The sequence below is a fragment of the Calypte anna genome, chromosome 28 (assembly GCF_003957555.1).
Source record: "Calypte anna isolate BGI_N300 chromosome 28, bCalAnn1_v1.p, whole genome shotgun sequence".
Taxonomy (NCBI): Eukaryota; Metazoa; Chordata; class Aves; order Apodiformes; family Trochilidae; genus Calypte; species Calypte anna.
The window spans coordinates 5,619,070-5,637,129 of NC_044273.1; the positions used below are offsets into that span (position 1 = coordinate 5,619,070).

Genomic DNA, 18,060 nt, shown 5'->3' on the forward strand with positions numbered 1-18,060 from the left:
TTTCTTTCAAAAGAGAAGTGAGATGGTGCTTATTATTATTATTTTCATTCATCACAGAGAATCCTAAATCAGGATGCAGAATCCAGGCCTCACCCCTCCCTTTCCAGGACTTCAGGGCTCTATTCAGTCCAAAAACTCAAACTTCCAACTCAAAAAACTGCTCCAAAACCTTCCAACACCCTCCCCACCCAACACCCTCCCCTTTTCATGGCACTTTTCCCCTCTAGATTCAGGATTCTCCAGGCTGCATCTTCCTTTGTTTTTTTCAGCTCCTCCCAAGGCAGAACACAAGGAGCTGAGTTTCCAGCTCTAAGGCAGCCACCAAACTCCTGTCCCTCTTGCTGCTGTTTTTGGGATGTGTTCCATGAGGAATTTTGCCACCAGGCCCATCCTTGGTGTCATTCCAGAGCCAGCCCAGCAGAAGGGAGAGAAGGTAACAACAGCTCAGCTGATTCCAGATGGAATTTTTCTTTTTTTTCCTGTGGAAAGGACTGCAGGGAAGGAGGGTGAGGAGCCTCAGGCTGATTTTTGACAGGAAGCTGCCATTTGGGTTCCAATTTTTGGAATTCTGGGGTGAGATGGGAGGGAGCAGTTCAGAGGATGGCTTACAAAAAGGCTGCAGTTCAGTTTACCTTTTTTTTTTTTTTTTTTAAGTTTCTTCCAAGTTTTGACAAGTTAGCAATTCCCTTCCTTGGAAATTGAAGGTAAAAACACCTGGCAGGACCCCTGTGGTTTGGGGATAAGTTCTGTGGAGCCAGTTCCCATTTCTCAGGGGAAGTCAAGGCTGCTTCTGAACTGCACAACCAGAGTGAAAAATCTAGAGCAATAAAAAAAAAAACCACTTCCAGGTATTTTATCCACCCCAAAAACCTCTCTCCCAGCCACCTGCTGGGGTTCCAAACCCTCTCCAGGGCCTCCTCTCCCCCAGCAGGTACAGCTGAGCCATCAGGTGGATAATTCCAAGCATGAAATTCTGGTTCTGGTTGTCCAGAACCTGACCCAACCTCTCCTGGGCAGTGGGTTAAGCTCCTCTTGCCACCTCTGAGCCATCCTTGGGAGGCAGAGCCCCTCTGAGGAATCAGGAATTCTCCAAGCAAACTAGAAGAAGTAAAATTAAACTTTATTTTAAAAATTATTCTAATATAGAAAAACGAGAGGAAACAAAGGCAACCAAAGTCCTGCCCCCCCCCAGTTCCACCTCGTGCCAGGAGGGTTCCTCTTCCAGCCTGGAGAAGGAAGGAGCAGGGACAGGAGGGGACACATCCTGCTACACCTGGAGAACTACAAACACCTGACAACACCTTGAACAAAGCCCACAGGACATGGAGAGGCTGCAGGAAACAATTAAACACGTTTGCTAAGACAGACAGAGCACGAGACAGGTGGGATTTCATCCTGGCTGCTCCCAGGTGTTGTGCAGAGCCTGAACTCCCCCCCCTTTCCCTTCCCAAAGAACTGCCAGGAGATATGGAAATGGGATCAGGCAGCAGGATTTGGAGAGGGCAGTCACCTCCAAAGCTAAACAGGACATGACAGAGCCCTCTTTATCCCCTACTTTTGACTTATTGGACAATTAGAACAAAATTAAAACAGTGAAGAGCCCCTGTCCTACACACTGGAGGCCCCAAAACCTTTTGTCCCTGTTAATTGTTGTTTTTTTTTTGCTCCTGGTGGCACAGTGAGTGCACATCTGGCATGGGGAGGATGAAGTTACTTTTTTTTTTTTAATTCCCCAGATGTGTTTCCATGGGCCTTTCTGCTGCTCTTACTGTAGGAAATGAAATACAACAGACAAATTCTTCAGCCTGCATTCTCTATACATACAGAAGTTTTTACACTATCTACAAAACAGTGATTAGATGCTTCTCTGTAAGTCCTTGCTACTCCTTTAAAAATACTAGAGAAAAAAACTGTACAGTTCTCTAAATTACATCTTTAGAAGAATAATTTTTTTTTTAGAAGTTCATAAAAGACTTCATGTTGGTTTCTAGAGAAGATTCAATGATTGGAGAAGAAAGTTTAGAAATCTGGTGTTCAGATCAAGTTGAGAGAGACCAAGCACTTAACAGAATGTTATTTTGTAAACTGTAAACTTCTAGTTTTCTGTTCAACTTTACACAAGCATTTGAAAATTAGGAAGAACTTCAGTTCTGAGGTCCTTGTTTTCATCTCTGCTACATACAAAAGATACTGAAAAGCAAAAAACTATTAAATAATTTAATATACAAGTGTAGTTAAAAAGCACTGTACATTGTAACAAATGTACATTGAATTTGAGAGATAGAAAATCACCCAGTTATGTTCAAATTTACATGATTTTTTTTTTTGTCCTTTTTTTTTTTCTTCTTTTAAATTCTGTGAGGGGAAGAGGACTCTGGAAAGGGAGCTCTGCACACCCCAGGCCACAGAAGCTCCTGGTGAAACACTCCCAGCACTTTCCCTCAAATTCTTCCTTCCCTCCTGAGAACTGGAAGGGACTCAGCTCCAGAGCAGCCTGGGTGGCACACAAGGACATTTGGAGAAAATTGCTGCTGAAATCATTAAAAAAAAAAAAAAAAAAAAAAAAAAAAAAAATCACCACCCTCTTGCAACACAACCCTCTGCAGCTACTGGACACCTGTCTCCAAAATCCTTTTTCTCCAACTCAGCCCAAATCAAGTTGGGATTTTTTGGAATATTGCCTTATAGGAGCAGTGCTCTTTTCTCTCTCTCTTTTTTTTTTTTTTTTTTTTTTTTTAATTTTCTTTTTGGCCAGCAGTGACAGCTATTTATTGGTTGCCCTGGGCATGTTAAATCAGTTCAATAATAGCCTCAAAATCAAAATAAAACCAAAAGGAAAGACAATGCCTGGCTTACCCAGCTGGGACTCCAGCAGCCTGTAAGGACATCTCAGTCACTCCCTAATTCCTCAGGGAAGAAGAAACATGGAACTGAGGTGTTTTCTTGCAACTCCAGAGACTTCTGGAGGGAACAACCAAGAAGTGACACTGCTCCCCCCCCAAACACACCAAATTCAAGACTCCAAAATAGTCCCTGGGGTCACCACATTCCCCAGGCAGGATTTACCTGAGTACACGACAACTACTGAACTTTTTCTACCAACCCAGGGCTGGCTCAATACAAGCTCAGTAAACCTGGAGTCACCTCCTCAGGGTGTCCCCAGGGACACCAAGGTGCTGGGGTGAACCTGGCAGCACCCCTAGGGACACTGCCCTGCTGGGCTGTCACCTCCAGGAGGCCAAGGGGCCAGGAGGTGGACATTGAACAGAGCTGGAGAGGCAGTGGCAGACACAGAAGAGCATCTCCAGGAGCAAGGGGAGCAGAAACAGGGATCATCTCCCTGGTGTGGTATCCACAGATACCCTGGATACTTCCTCACAGATGGATTTCCTTTTCCTTACAGATTGATCTCCTTCCTCACACACTGATTTCCTCTTTTTACCCAAGTTGGGAGGGAGACTTTAAGCAGCACTGAGCAGAAGATTCTCTCCCTCTGCCAATCCTGAGGCTCTGTTGCCCCTTTTCCACCCAGGACCAAAGCACACGTGGCTTCTGCAGGAGGAAATCTCCAAGAACAAGCCCTCAATCAGCACTAGAAGAAAGATTAAATCCTATTTTTGGTCAAAATCCAGGGGTAAAAAGCAATTGTTTCTGTGAGCTGTGGCTATGAGAGGGGACAAGGCTGAAAAAGATTTCACAGCATCCCTCCTACAATCAAAGTTCTCAGGATTGGAGGGGGGGGTCAAATATTTCCTTTATAATATTCCCCTCCTCGCTCAGTGAAAAAGCAGCAGTCCCAGAAAGCCCTAAACAAGCAATTTTCCTAGCAAGACTTCCTTTTCCCTCCTTTTTTTTAATTGAGGAGATAAATATGCAGAGCTACCCAGAGTGAAAACCACTTTTATTCAGCCCCATGAACCTCACAAGCTGCCCCAGATCCTTCCTAGGAAGCTGCTGATGCTTCATGAAATTTAAAACAAGTTTCCCCCCCCCCCAGGTGTTTTCTGCAGAACAACCCTGGGCCTCATCTCTCCTGTTCTGTGACAACCACAGAACTGAAAAGTTAAAAAAAAAATAATAAAAAGAACTGAGAACAAGGAAGCTGAGACAGAAAAGTTGAGAAACCTCCCATTTTGGGCCAAAACTAGAGTTGAGGTTTTTTTCTAAGCCTCTGGCTGGGGTTGAAGCACTGAAGTTTGAACTCTGACTTGGAATAATTTGGGAAAATCATTAAGGCACAGGTGCTGCCTGCCCCTGGGGAGCCTCCAGGGAAAAGCCAAATCCTGCTTCCCAGTTGTTTGCCCCAGAGGGACCAGCCCAGAGGACAAGAACTTTTCCAGCTTCCCTACAAATCCCAACAAATGAACTGAGACGGAGAGAGCCAGGGCTCTGCCTTCCCCTGGGGGGCACTGGACAGCAGGAACCCCCTCAAGGGGTCACCCCCTGATGAAGAAGCAGAGAGGTGGCACCTGACAGCATCTGCAGAACTCCCCCAGGACACCAAGACCCCCCCAGAGCTCACCCACCTCCTCCTCACCTTCCCTCCAGACAGCCCTGAGAAGGATTTGCAAGCAAGGAAGAGGGAAAAAAGCTGAGGAAGTACAGAGAGAACTTTCAGGGCACCCTCTGATCAACTCCTGATTCAATCCCAAGGCTCCCAGGAGGGGAAGGGATGCAGCAAACATTCAAACTGGCTGAAAAAAAAACAGGCTGGAGCCTGGAGAATACAACTGGTATTCCAAACTGTGCAAGTCCTCTTCAGTTGCTCTGACAGTTGGTTTTTATGTTGTTTTTTTTTTAAGTAGATATTCTAAAAATTCAAGGAACAAGAATCCTTTGGACTAAACCTTAATTTTCTCAGCAAGAGGAAAGCAGATTAAAACCTGTGGGTATATACACACTACCTGTATATTCACACACATCATGGAAAAGCAGCTTCAAATGCCCTGCTCACTTTGCCAGTCTATGAAATGTTTCTTGTCTTCCTTTTTGCAATCTGTTTCCTACAAGGCCCTCACTACAAGAGGAATTTGCTGCCTTTTCTTTGAAGAAAAGATTTTGCAAGAATTTTTTTTTCTTTTTTTCCTTTTTCTTTCTTTTGAAACACACTGTCCTGATAAGTTTTGTTTGTTTGTTTGTTTTTTCCTCTTTCACAGGAGGCTGGCCAGGCTGGTGGTGGGTCCATTCTGTGCCTGGAACTGTACAGGAGGGGGTCCATCTGTCCACTGCAAGATAATAAACAGCATGAAAATCCTCCAGCTGCTGCCTGGGGAGGGGAGGAAGGGGGGGCAAGGCCAGAGGAAGGAGCTTGCTACCTCCAGATCATTAAAGATTTCATCACCACAAGCTGCTTATCAGGTTTGACTCTTTCTGACATGCATGGAGCTCCCCTCCCTTGAGCAGGATTTTCTGGGGAAGCCACTCCACATGCTCATCATTCCAAAGCCAGCTGCCTCCCCCTGCTGAATCCAGGCTGAGTGGCAAGGCAGGGAAAGCATTTCCTGCTCCCACAGGTAAATAGCTGACCCTCCAAACAGGACAAACCACAAATTTCAGCTGGGTTTGAGGCCTTTTTGCATCACATTGCAGCATTGCCAGAGCCACAGAAACCTCCCTTGGCTTTTTGTACAGCCACAAAACATTCCCAAAAGGAATGGAGCCTGCATGGCCTAAAAACTGAAATTAAACACTTGAGTTTCTTTCAGAAGTGGCCACCTGCTACAAAAGCTTTAAAAAAAATGAATTAAGTTCTGAGGTCCCAAGAAAACACTTCTAAGAAAGAGAGCTCACCCCCCAGGTGGGAGGAAATGAATCCATGGGCTCACACTTCCTTTCCCTGTTACCAGCCCAGATTAAATCCTGGGAAGCTGCCTGGATTTGGGCAGCTCTGGGGAGAAGTGTGCTCAGCAGAGAACAGGAGAGGGAAAGGAAGGAAGGAAAAGGAAAGGAAAAAAGGAAAGAAAGGAAGGAAAAAGGAAAGGAAAAGGAAAGGAAAAAGGAAAGGAAAAAGGAAAGGAAAAAAGGGAAAGGAAAAAAGGAAGGAAAAGGAAAGGAAAAGGAAAGGAAAAAGGAAAGGGAAAAGGAAAGGAAGGAAAGGAAAGGAAGGAAAGGAAGGAAGGAAAGAAAGGAAAGGAAAGAAGGAAAGGAAAGAAAGGAAAAGGAAGGAAGGAAAGGAAAGGAAAGGAAAAAGGGAAAAAGGAAAGGAAAGGAAAGAAAGGAAGGAAAGGAAAGGAAAGGAAAGGAAGGAAAGAAAGGAAAGGAAAGGAAAGGAAAGGAAAGGAAAGGAAAGGAAAGGAAAGGAAAGGAAAGGAAAGGAAAGGAAAGGAAAGGAAAGGAAAGGAAAGGAAAGGAAAGGAAAGGAAAGGAAAGGAAAGGAAAGGAAAGGAAAGGAAAGGAAAAAGGAAAGGAAAAGGAAAGGAAAAGGAAAGGAAAAAGGAAAGGAAAAAGGAAAGGAAAAGGAAAGGAAAAGGAAAGGAAAAGGAAAGGAAAAGGAAAAGGGAAAGGAAAAGGAAAGGAAAGGAAAGGGAAAGGAAGGAAAGGAAAGGAAAGGAAAGGGAAAGGAAAAAGGAAAGGAAAGGAAAGGAAAGGGAAAGGGAAAGGGAAAGGGAAAGGGAAAGGGAAAGGGAAAGGGAAAGGGAAAGGAAAGGAACTGGCTTTACTTCCAAGCTGAGAGGAAGGGGGAGGCTGCATACCGTGATGAGGTTGTGTTCTGGAAGACTGCAGGCTTCAATGTGGTCCTGGAGGAGCTGCTGGGAGAAGTTCTGATGCATCTGGGCTGCCTCATGGGCGTCCATGGCATTTCCACAGGCTTTGTTCAGGTCTGGAAAACACAAAATCCCTCATTTCCACAGCACTGCTGGATGAGAAGCTCCCTTAGGAGAGGCAGGAGCACACCAAGCCCTTTTCCAAGAGTGCCCCTCGCAGGATTTGCTGTAATTTCACTTTCTAACTATGAATAAATCATCCCAGGAAGGTCTAAAAGGAGGAAGCCAACTCCTCAGCTCCTCCTGCACGGCTCTGCTTCGGGATTTTGAGGTTCCAGCACCACCTAGTGGGAACCAGAGACCCGCGGGTTTCTCCCTGCAGCTCCACCACTCAGCCACACAAAGGTCAAGCAACACTTTTTCTGGTAAATCCGTTTTTTTGGAGGGGCTACAGAAGCCCACAGCTCTGCAGAGACAGTGAGCTGGGCCTGGTGTCTGGTTCCTGCCAGGTTTTTACTCACAGGTATCAGCTCAGGCAGACGTAAGGCTGGAAAGCTATTAAAAATCTCCCAATTTCAGCTAAAAATCAGAAGCAGGGCAGTGGTAGGAGATGAGACATCACCATTTTTAATCCATCAACATTTGGTTGTGTTTTTTTATCCCTCATGAAGCACTTTTCCTTCAAGAGCAGGTGATTGGTGCTAGGGAAGAAGTTCTCTTTTTTGGGGGGGAAAAAAAAAAAAGAGAAGCAGAAGAGAAACTGCTCCTTGCTCTCCCCAGGGTGGTGTTTTCCTTGTCCCATCATGTTTTGGATGGAAACCACCACTTGGAAACAAAGAAGAAAAGGCTTTCAATTGCTTGGCAGCTGTTTTGTAGCAAAAGCAAAGCAGAAAAGAAGCCTGGCCCACAGTGCTCAACCCAGGGCACTGTGCTCAGAGTAAACATGACAATTTAATAGAAATTGAAGCTGCAGGGTAAGTTCTTGGAAGAGGGGAAGACTTACAGCTTTATTTTCTAGCCAGAGCAAATCAATTGCAGCATTAATGCTGTCAGCCTGCCAAGGAAGCAGTCAATATTTGAACAGAGCATCCTGGGGCTTGTCTAAGTCAGATTAAACAATATTTACCTACCAAGTGATATAATAGTCTCTTATATTTATTAAAGCCCTTACACAGAGGCAAAGCCTCAGTGAAACCTCACCAAATGTTTGCTCCAACTGGAACTGCAGTGGAAGCAGAGCTGCCCCTTGCAGCAAACCCCTCCATGCTCCAGCCCCAGGCAGAACCTTCAGGCCCTCTGCTGCTTTTTGAAAGCAAAACCCTTTTCTTTTCCCTTACCTCTCAGCAGAGCTGAGGACCAGAGCTGCACAGACATATCTGGGATCTTGCTTGCAAGCTGCATGGCTGGTACTACCATGTTGTTACTTTCCTAGGGAAGAGCAGATATTAAAAGATGAGAACTATGATAAAATGGATAGCTTGAAATTTTTTTTCCCCTCCTCACCAATATACATTCCATAAAGTTGTTACATTTGTGACAAAAAAAAAAACCCTAATTTGTCTGCTTTAATTGCTGCTTCATTCTAATGAAGAAGAGGAAGAGCTTCATGGGACAATAACCCAGACCTGGTTTGCTCTGTCCTTGTGGTGTTTGTACCCAAACCCAATGACAGTCTTTGTCCTTCATCCAGCTGCTTTCTCCAAAGGATTTCAGGCATTAAAACCCACACTTTTAGAGCAGCCTCCACTATTCTATTGAATTAAAATTGCCAACGACAGCTCCAGAATCAGATCAATCCACGAGCTGCCAACTCCCAGGGAGACGGCACCGAACGCGCGTTCTGCAGAGGAAGTGGAATTTCCCAAAATGTCCCCATTTGCTCTGACAAATGACAAGTCAGAGGTGGGCACAGGACCCCAGGAGGCAGCTTACCCTGTGGTTCCCTAACACATAGAATATGTGGCCCAAGAGGACGAGGGAACAGGCTGTCAATCGATTCAAATCTTCTGCATTTGACATTTTCAGCGTCTCTCGTAAAAATCTCCTGCCAGAACAGAGCCAAAAAAAAAAAAAAAAAAAAAAAAATCAAGTGTTTGAAAAGCTCTCCTTTCCCTCCAGGAGGTAAGAAACATCCTGAAGAACTGAATGAATCCAGGCTGGCAAATATTAACCTTCAGGAATAAACGTGTGCTCTGGGTGACCTTAAACAAAGCACTGCAATCCCCAAAGCTCAGCTCTCCCTTAGCAAAAATGACTAAAGCAGAGGTTTCTCCCTCAAAAAAAAGACTCTGGTGCAGCTGGGCTGCTGCAAAACACTTCACAAGTTGCCTTCTTAACATTAAAAGGATTAAAAACATTAAAAACTAGAAAGAGGTACACCAAACAGCTCCCTGGCATTTTTCCCCCACAAGTCAAACAGAAAGTTGACAAAATCCGGAGGGAAGAGGAGCTCGCAGAAAGGCCTGAGGGGCTGCATTTTTCATCTTCAAAAGCTTGATTTAGTGTTTCCCTTTTTCTCCCCACTTCCTAGGCACCAATTTAGACACTTCCAACTTCTCCATTCCCAGTTTCTACTCACTTGGCCTCGTTGTATCTTCCTTGGAAGAAGGAGAAGAGCCCTCGGATGTAGAAAGCTGCTGCTCGGAGGCAGTGGGAGCTGCAGAGAAAGCAAAGCACTGGAATTCGGGCATGGACAACAGATTTCTAGGAATCTTCCTAAAAATCAGGTTTCTCAACAAAACATTTCAATGGCCAGTCAGAACTTCTGCCTTGAAAACAAACTGATGATCTTGTTTTCTTTCAAAAGCAAAAAAAATTAAAAAAAAAAGCCAACCACAGATCCAATGTTACCCTCCCCAGGGAAACAGCAGAGTTTCTGGAATTCTCACCTCACAGGAAAATTATGGTCTGGATTTATCCTTTCCAATAAGCTGTAAAGCTACAAAGGAGAAAGGGAAGATCATCAGTTTCTCACACTTCAGATTTGCAGTCCTGTTACAGAAAATGTGCATCAAGTCACCAGACACACTCCAGGTTCCTTGTAGGGCTTGGATCAGAGCACAAATATTCCAAATTTGACCCTAAAAATCAAGTCTTGTACAAAATAGACTCCCTGGGACTTCATACAACTTTCTACACACTGTTGTTATTTCCTCAGAAACCTTCTAGCTGTTGGCTCAGCTGCCAAAACCCAACTGAATGCTGCAATCTTTACTTCAACACAGAAATCCACTAAAAACAAACAAACAAACAAACACACAAAACCAGCTTCTGAAATGATGATTTTTTTTTTTTTTGCTTTCTCAACTCTGGACCATTCTGCCTGACAAGACCTCACTTTGCAAAAAAAAATCCTCAGGAAGAGGGGTTCATCCAAGCAGAGCCTGAGTTTTTTTCTGCCAGGAAAGCTCTGAGTTGAGGAGGAGTCAGGAGCTCACCTCTTGGTGTCGATTGCCTTCCCTGATGTACACACTGGCCAAGTTGGTCACAATAAATGCCCACAGCTCCTGATGTGTGGTGAGCTAAAACAAAATTAAAAAATAAATCAAAAAATACCAACAGCACAGTCAAAGACTTCAGCATCCAACCCAGGATGTGCTCACCCCATCGAAAAAGAGATTTTTGGTGTTTTGCTGTTATTAAATCCCTCCCCAGACCCAAACTGTGAGCAGGAAATGAGTTAGAATTGATCAGAGATTTCTCTTCCAAACCCATTTCCACATGGGACAGAGGAAATTTGGGGGAAATAATGAAATGAAAATAAAAAAAATCACTTTACCCTCAGTGCTGTGGTAAATTGTGCTTCTGCATTGTCCATGCAATTAACAGAAATGCAGTAGAGCCCCTGCAGAGGAGAGGACACTGCTCAGGAAACACAGAATTCTGTGAAGCTGAGAGAACTTTACACAAAACCACAGAGATCTCAGGAAAAAAGGTAAGCAGGGAAAAAAAAAAGCAACTTCTACACCAACTCCTTCAGAAGAGTTTTTCTGTACAGCCCCCTCCCCCCTTCATTTTTTAAAATACTCAACCACCACTACTACAGAAACTCTTCCCAGCAGATAATTCCCACAACACGCTGTTCCAAACAACCAGGGGATAAATTTGGGATTATTTCCCTTCTGTAAAGAAGGATTTGAGGCTTTGGAGAGGTTGAAATCACAGGGGGTGACCCCCCCCCCCAGGAGGAAACATTGCTGGGTAGTTCCTGGTGGGGGGCAGAGCCTTGGGTAGGGGGGTTTCTGGAGTGAGCATCTTACTACTGGTCACAAACACTTACTAATAGAGTGTGCAGCTGGGCAGCATGGTTGGAAAAGAGTCTGGGAGACTGCTGGCAGAGCTGACAAACCTGGGAAATCTGTCAGGAAAAAGAAGAAAAAAAAGTCTGTTGAAAAAATACCATTTTTCTGCTTCCTTTTAGGCTCTAAATCCATCAATTTGCATCCTGGGTGAAGGTGGGGAGGGTTTGAGCTGCTCCACACACTCCCCCCACACCCCCGCAGGCTCCAACCGGTTTTAAATCCTTTTTTTTTTTTTTTTTTTTTTTTTTCTGGCTTTGCAGCAGCTCCACCATGTGGTGGCACCACCTGCAAACCGAGGCACAGCTCTGAGAGGCTCAGAACAGGAAAAAAAAAAACCAAAACTCTTCCAGCAGGTGAGTGCTTGGGAGGAGTTCTGGGAGCAGAGATTATTCTTGAAGCAGAAATTCCCCCCCCTTCCAAAGTGCACTGGGGAGGAGAAGGTGAGATGAAGAGGACTGCAAAATTGTGAGAATGGCAAAAAAAAGGAGAAAAAAAGGAAGGGGAAAAAGGAAGGGGAAAGGAAGGAGGGAAAGGAAGGAGGGAAAAGGAAGAGGAAGGAGGAGGAAAGGAGAGGGAAAAGGAAGGAGGAAAGGAAGGAGGAAAAGGAAGGAGGAAAAGGAGGAAGGAAAAGGAAGGAAGGAAGAAAAGGAAGGAAGGAAGAAAAGGAAGGAAGGAAGGAAAGGAAGGAAGGAAGGAAAGGAAGGAAGGAAGAAGGAAGGGAAGGAAGAAGGAAGGAAGGAAGGAAGGAAAAGGAAGGAAGGAAGAAAAGGAAGGAAGGAAGAAAAGGAAGGAAGGAAGAAAAAGGAAGGAAGAAGAAAAGGAAGGAAGGAGAGGAAAGGAAAGAAGGAAGGAAGGAAAAGGAAGGAAGGAAAAGGAAGGAAGGAAGGAAAAGGAAGAAAGGAAAGAAGGAAGGAAAAGAAGAAAAAAAGAAGAAAAAAACAAAAAAACAAACAAAAAAACCCCAGAAGTTTTTTCTTGCATGCTACAACACTGCCCCTTCTCTTCCTGGCTCCCAAAAAAAGGGCAGGAAGGCAGGGAGCCTAAAAACTGAGGAACACTTGGGCAAGACAGGAATGCTGCTGCACTCCCCACCCAGAGATCTGCCTCCAAAGGGGAATTCCCATGTTTTCCAGGGAAAAGTGTCCACATCCAGAGGGACAAAGCCCCCTCTTCTCACCTCCTGCAGTGCTGTGGCTTTGTGTCCTGTGACCAGGCGACACATGATGATGTGTTCCAACAAAATCACTTGGAAAGAGGAGAGGATGGGACTGCAATCCAGCACTGAAAAGGGCACAAAAGGCAGGCAGGGAATGAAATGAAGGCAAAATTAACATCAATTAACATCCCCCCCCCTCCCAGCACCTGTCCCAGCTACAGGTGGTGCAGTGAGGCTTTGATACAGAAGCTGCTCTGCCTGTGGGAAGGGTGGGTTGCAAATCCCCCCCCAAGAAACCCCAAATCCCCATCAAATCCAGGATGTCTGAAGGGTCAGGAGCACCAGGCAGGGAAAAACTCCTTGGGAATAGAGAGAATAAAAGGTTGGATAACCAAAGCAGGCAGCAAAGCAGCAGGAAAATGTGTCATATTTACATATTGTTGAGTGACAACAAACCAAAACTTGTTTTCTGTATTCCAAATAATCATTGTTTTAACCCAAAGTCCTCCAAAACAGCAGGAACTGAGTGACAACAGCCCCAGGCTTGGCTGGAATTCCAATTAACAGCAGAACCAGTTCAATGCTAATCCTCATCCTTACTTTTCAGCTTCTCCAGCTGCATGAGAGCTTTGTCTGTGTATTTCTGAGCCTTCTCCAGGTACCCTGCTTGCATGGAATGCATCACTGTCACCTGCCAGAAAACAAGAGGAAAAGCTGGCAAAAGAATTCCCTTTGCAAAGAGGAAAAAGTCTGGGAGTTCACACAGCTGCCAGCTCTTAAATGTTGACAGGAGAAGAGTCCCAGGCAAGAAGTGGGGTGTGGGTTCAGGGAGGGGAAGACTGATGCTGGTACAAACAGGCAGAGAGAGCTCTGGGTGGTTCATCAGGTTCTGTCTGGGTTAGGGATTCATCAGGTTACAGCTCCCAGACTTGTTGTACAGTCTCTTGAAGCACTGAGAGTACTGAGAGCAACAGCCTGACAGGGAGAAAGAGGCTGACAGGGAGAAAGAGGCTGACAGGGAGAAAGAGGCTGACAGGGAGAAAGAGAAACAGCCTGACAGATGCTGTGGCAGAGTGAAACTCTCAGGGTCAAGCACAGCAGCATCTGGACTGCAGAACCCACCCCTGTTGGCTCCAAGCCACTTTTAACCCATTTCTCATTCCTTACCAAGATACATCAAATAAGAGCAAAAAAAATAAAACCCAAAAGCAACCCAAAAGCAAACCCCAAAGAGCTCCTCACCAAGTAGACAAGCACACACATGTGCTCCTTGGGCAGCCAGTGGAAGAGGTCAGCAGGGTTGCTGGGCAGAATCTCATCATCATGCAGGGTGGAGATGGTCTGGATGCACTGCTGGAGCTGCTTCAGGCAGGGCTTCACACTCTTCACCTGCAGGAGACAATTCCCCTCAGAGATGCTGCACCCCAGATCACAGAATCCCAGAATGGGCTGGGTTGGAAGGGACCTCAGAGATCATCAAGTCCAACCCTTGATCCACTTCCCCCGTGGTTCCCAGCCCATGGCACTCAGTGCCACATCCAGGCTCTTTGGAAATATCTCCAGACACGGAGAATCCACTACTTCCCTGGGCAGCCCATTCCAATGTCTGATCACCCTCTCCAGAAAGAAATTCTTTCTCATCTCCAACCTAAACCTCCCCTGGCACAACTTGAGACCCTGCTCTCTTGTCTTGCTGAGAGTTGCCTGGGAAAAGAGCCCAACCCCCCCCTGGCTCCAACCTCCTTTCAGGGAGTTGGAGAGAGTGATGAGGTCTCCCCTGAGCCTCCTCTTCTCCAGCCTCAACACCCCCAGCTCCCTCAGCCCTTCCTCACAGCAATTCTGCTGGATCCCTTCACAGCCTCCTTGCTCTTCTCTGGACCTGCTCCAGCACCTCAATCTCCTTCCTGAGCTGAGGGGCCCAGAACTGGACACAGGACTCAAGCTGTGGCCTCACCAGGGCTGAGCGCAGGGGCAGAATCCCTTCCCTGGACCTGCTGGCCACGCTGTTCCTGAGCCAGCCCAGGATGCCATTGGCCTTCTTGGCCACCTGGGCACACTGCTGGCTCATGGTCACCTTCCTGGCAATCCAGACTCCCAGCTCCCTTTCTGCCACTCTGTGCCCAGCCTGGAGCTCCCCATGGGGTTGTTGGGGCCAAAGTGCAGGACCTGGCAGATCCTCCAACCTTTCACTTTCTTCTGGGCAAATCCTCTCCCCATCCAAGGAATGAGGGTATGGATAAATCCCAAGGTGACAGAGCAGGAGCTTGAGGTCTCTGCCAGGCTGAGCAAGACTCAGCCCTTCCTTTTCCTGTATCCATCCCAAATGTTTTCCCAAAGCCTCCACAAAGCTTGGCAGCTCCACCACCATGGAACCAGGAGTGGCTGAATCCCATAAACCCCCTCAAATCCCCCTCAAATCACCTCAGGAGCTACTTTGGAGGCAGAAATCTTTTTTTTTTTTCCCTCAGGGGAACTGGACCAGCACATACCTGCCCTGCATCCAGGTAGTGGGTGACCTGCAGGACCAGGAAGAACACACGGAGTGATTCCTTCTGGATGGGGTTTCCTTGCCAGTTCTCAACAATCTGCCCACAGAGAGTGAGGAGGGGATGTACCTCCTGCAGCTTTCTTTCCATCAGGAGGAGCTGCAAATTGAAAGAAAACCTCATGATTTTTGTGCCAAGTGCTTTGAAGGCTCAGCCCCAGAGGTGCCTAAATCTATCTGAGAGAGAAACTGATCCCAAGGCCTCTTTGCTGCAACACCAGATTTTTTTTCCCTATTTACAAGGCCTCCTGTGACAATTTCCACTTCTCCTTTTTCCTTCCAAATGAATTCTTTGCTGTGATGAATAAAGGAGAAAGGGAACCAAACCTACTCACAAGAATCCTGCAGGCTTAAGGCACATTTTTATACTCTGATTCCTCACAAAGCTTGTGAGACACCTTAAACACCCAGGTTACATCCCATTGTTCTCTAAATGTAACTTAAAACACTTTATTTTAAAAATAAAACCATACTTACCATCCCCTTGCTTAGCAGAAACAGAGCTCTGAAACAGAAGAAAATGATGTCAAAAAAAAAAAAAAAAAGCAAAAAGCAGCTACTCAAACCACAGCCCTATGTAAAACCCTGAGGAAAAAAAAAAATCTGCTGTTCTTCTCTTTAAAAACTTGAGATAAAGCTGTCCTAAGGAAACTACCACAAAAGGAATATCTAAAAGTGAGGCAGAACAGTCCCTGGAAGCAAATTCCCAGCCTCCCTGAACAGTTTCAGTTTCAAGAGGTTTTTAAGGCCAAAGCAAGCAAGTGGGAAAACTTGCTGATAAAGTAATAAAAAATAAACACAATTCATTTTGAAAAAAAAGGCTCTGCAGAGTCTTAAAGGCTAGGAAAACTCTCAGATCTAAGGGAACCTTTAGAAACACTGCTTTGCCTGGAAAAGCCATGAAGCAATCATAGCTCTGACTACACCCAAAATCTCTCTGGATAAAATGTAGAGGAAATCAAAATATTTTGGGGGGAAAAAAAAATCCCAGAAAACTCACCTGGTGTACTCTGAGCCCACCACCCGAGCATATTCTGCTCCAACTCCCAGGAGGTCACATGCAGACACCAAATCTTTTTCAAGTGTGTGTAGTTGCTGAAAAAAAAATAAAGGGAATAAAATAAAGGAGGATTTGGGGCACCCTCAAAAAAAGGAAAAAACAACAACCCACAAAAAACAAACAAAAAAACCTCAAAAAACCAAATAGAAACAAACAATAACCTCAAAGCTACAAAAAACAACATCTGTAATATCTGTAAAAAAAAAAACACGGAGTATTACATTGGAGAAAGTGGAAAAAGCACGTGTTTTACAGGAAAAAAAGCAGAGGAATTGTGGAAAGAATGTTTCAGGGGATGGAGAGAGGAGGATGCAGCCACCAGAGCAGCTCTCCCCCCCCTCCCTCCCAACTTTTGCACCTTCTCCAAAGTTGAGGGGCAAGCCTGGAATTTTGTAACCATTTTTTTCCAGTCAGGGAGATGGGAATTATCCAGAGAAATCACTTACTGCAAGCTGAAAAAGCAATCTGCAGTGCCAGTAGGGAGTCTGCTGGGAGATCTGGATGGCTTTACGGAGCAGAGGTTTTGCTGTATCCACTGAATTCTGGAAAGCAAAGAGCAAAACATAAAAAGAGGCCCCTGGGAACTCCCCCCCTATCACCACCAACTTTTAAATGAGCTGCAGTCTGGGGTTCTCCCCCCGCTTAAAGTCAGGAAGCTTCAACGGTGAAAAGAAACAAAGCCAAGTGTTTGCTAGGCAGGCCCCCACCCCTACACTGGGCTGAAAGGTGGCTCAAAAGTTGAACTTTTTAACTCCTTTGGCCACTGTTCCAACATGCACCTCAAGAGGAAAGGCAAAGCTTTGCTTCAGGGAAAGGAAAAGCTTTTTTTCCCAGAGAAAAAGAATCAAAATAGCCTAGGAACATAGTTAAAGTGTTAGGAAAGCCCTCTACTCTTACCCTGCCCCCCACATTAGCTGATTTTTTTTATATATATATTTTGGGGGGGGTTTTTTGGTTTTTTTTTGGGGGGGAGGGTTGCCTAAATCAAGGCTAAAGAAACAGTTTCCCCAGGTCAACTTCCTTTGCTGCAGGAGACCCCCTCTTGGAGTTCCAGCAGCAACTGCAAGAAAAGCCCAAATATCTCCCAGGCTTCCACCTCCTCTGCTCTGCAGTAACCCTGCAGCTGACAAGTCCTGTTCTGCATAGCACCAGAGATGAAAAAAAAAACAAAACAGACAACCCCAAAGATGCAGCTGCAGCCCAGCCCTGCAGCCCCAGGACAAGGCAGCTCTCAGCACACTCACCTCCTGACAGTACAGCTCAGACAGGAGGCTGGCAGCCTCAAACTTCACATCTTCAAACTGAGGAATCTTGCAGCAGCAGAGTTAAGGCAACACTGAGCCCAACAGCACCCAAAGAACCTTTTGGAGAACACCCACACCTGGGAAGGGACCCAGAAGCATGGAAACAGCTTAAAAATACCCCGTCAACCCCCCACCCCCAGAGCCAGCCTCTCTCCAGAGTTTTTCTCTTGTCAGAGCTCTCCCAGCAGAGGAAGGTGGTCGGGCAGTGATGCTCCTCACCCGGGCAACCTTCTTTTTTGCCGGGGTAGCCACGAAAAGGATACTTGCTGGGATATCAACCACTGCAAGAGAAGACAGGAGGTTAGTTTCCACCCAGCCCAGCACAGCCCCGGCTCCCCCCACACCCCCAACCCCTCTCACCGCCTTCTCCAGGTGCCCTCGGGCCTGATCGCCGTTGCGGGTGTGGTGGTAGAGGACGGAGCCGAGCTGGAGGTGGGTGCGGGCCTCCATGCGGGCCGGGGGCTTGCGGGGCAGCACGGCCTGGAGGCAGTGAACGCAGAGCCGCACTTTGGGCGGGCTAGAGGTGCGGAAGTGTTCGGCCAGGCCCAACAAAGCCAAATACCACGATTCCCCCCCGGCCGCACCTCCTCCTCCTCCTCCTCCTCCGCCCGACCCCGACCCCGGTGCGGGCCCAGCGCCTCCTCCACCACCTCCTCCGCCACCGGCCCCTCCACCTCCGCCACCGGCAGCTTCTCCGGCCCCCCCCGCACCTCCCGCTGCCGGCTGAGGTTGTTGCTGAGGCGGTGGTTGCTGCTGAGGGGCCGCGCCGGAGGCCGAGCCCGAGGCTCCCGCTGCCACCGCCGCCATCTCAGGGGCCGCCGCGACAACAGAGGCGGGAGGGGAGGGGCGGGGGCGAGGAGCGGCGCGCGGGGCACGCTGGGATATGGAGTCCGCCAGCGCCGGGAAACGCCGGCGGAAAAGCCTCCTGGGAGACGGGAAAGGCTCGGAAAGGAAATGGGAAAGGAGGGTGATGGGGGGAGGGGGCGATCC

The 18,060-nt window shown here is 46.7% G+C and overlaps 1 protein-coding gene and 1 long non-coding RNA gene across 4 annotated transcripts; one reads left to right on the forward strand and one right to left on the reverse strand.

The window, feature by feature from the left end:
• LOC115599818 lies at positions 1 to 2,572 on the forward strand. 2 transcript variants are annotated; one of them, XR_003988617.1, is made up of 2 exons: positions 1 to 25; positions 1,147 to 2,572. It is a non-coding gene; the product is annotated as an uncharacterized LOC115599818 (long non-coding RNA). The 2 variants fall into 2 exon arrangements; XR_003988616.1 differs by lacking the exon at positions 1 to 25 and adding an exon at positions 197 to 433.
• Positions 1,651 to 17,884, reverse strand: MAU2 (MAU2 sister chromatid cohesion factor). Of its 2 annotated transcripts, XM_030466161.1 has the most exons (20): positions 17,781 to 17,884; positions 17,431 to 17,550; positions 17,334 to 17,351; positions 17,011 to 17,076; positions 16,213 to 16,308; positions 15,707 to 15,801; positions 15,184 to 15,211; positions 14,651 to 14,806; positions 13,404 to 13,550; positions 12,762 to 12,852; positions 12,183 to 12,286; positions 10,984 to 11,061; positions 10,483 to 10,548; positions 10,142 to 10,225; positions 9,593 to 9,642; positions 9,283 to 9,360; positions 8,637 to 8,748; positions 8,042 to 8,132; positions 6,693 to 6,820; positions 1,651 to 5,225 (listed from the first exon to the last, which is right to left on the reverse strand). In XM_030466161.1, exons 2-20 carry the CDS (start codon positions 17,518 to 17,520, stop codon positions 5,151 to 5,153), a joined length of 1,653 nt encoding a protein of 550 aa, XP_030322021.1. In that variant the 5' UTR covers positions 17,521 to 17,550; positions 17,781 to 17,884; the 3' UTR covers positions 1,651 to 5,150. The 2 variants fall into 2 exon arrangements, with proteins under 2 accessions (XP_030322021.1, XP_008495956.2); XM_008497734.2 differs by lacking the exon at positions 17,781 to 17,884 and having other exon boundaries at positions 17,431 to 17,759.
• Between the last annotated feature and the right edge of the window lie 176 nt (positions 17,885 to 18,060).

Coding starts and splice junctions, on each gene's coding strand:
- MAU2 (XM_030466161.1), bottom strand. CDS start 17,520: ATGGAGGCCCGCACCCACCTCCAGCTCGGCTCCGTCCTCTACCACCAC. Junction 16,309..17,010: donor CTGAGCTGTACTGTCAGGAG/GTGAGTGTGCTG, acceptor TTTGCTTTCCAG/AATTCAGTGGATACAGCAAA. Junction 6,821..8,041: donor GTCCTCAGCTCTGCTGAGAG/GTAAGGGAAAAG, acceptor TGTGTTTTCCAG/ACCTGAACAAAGCCTGTGGA.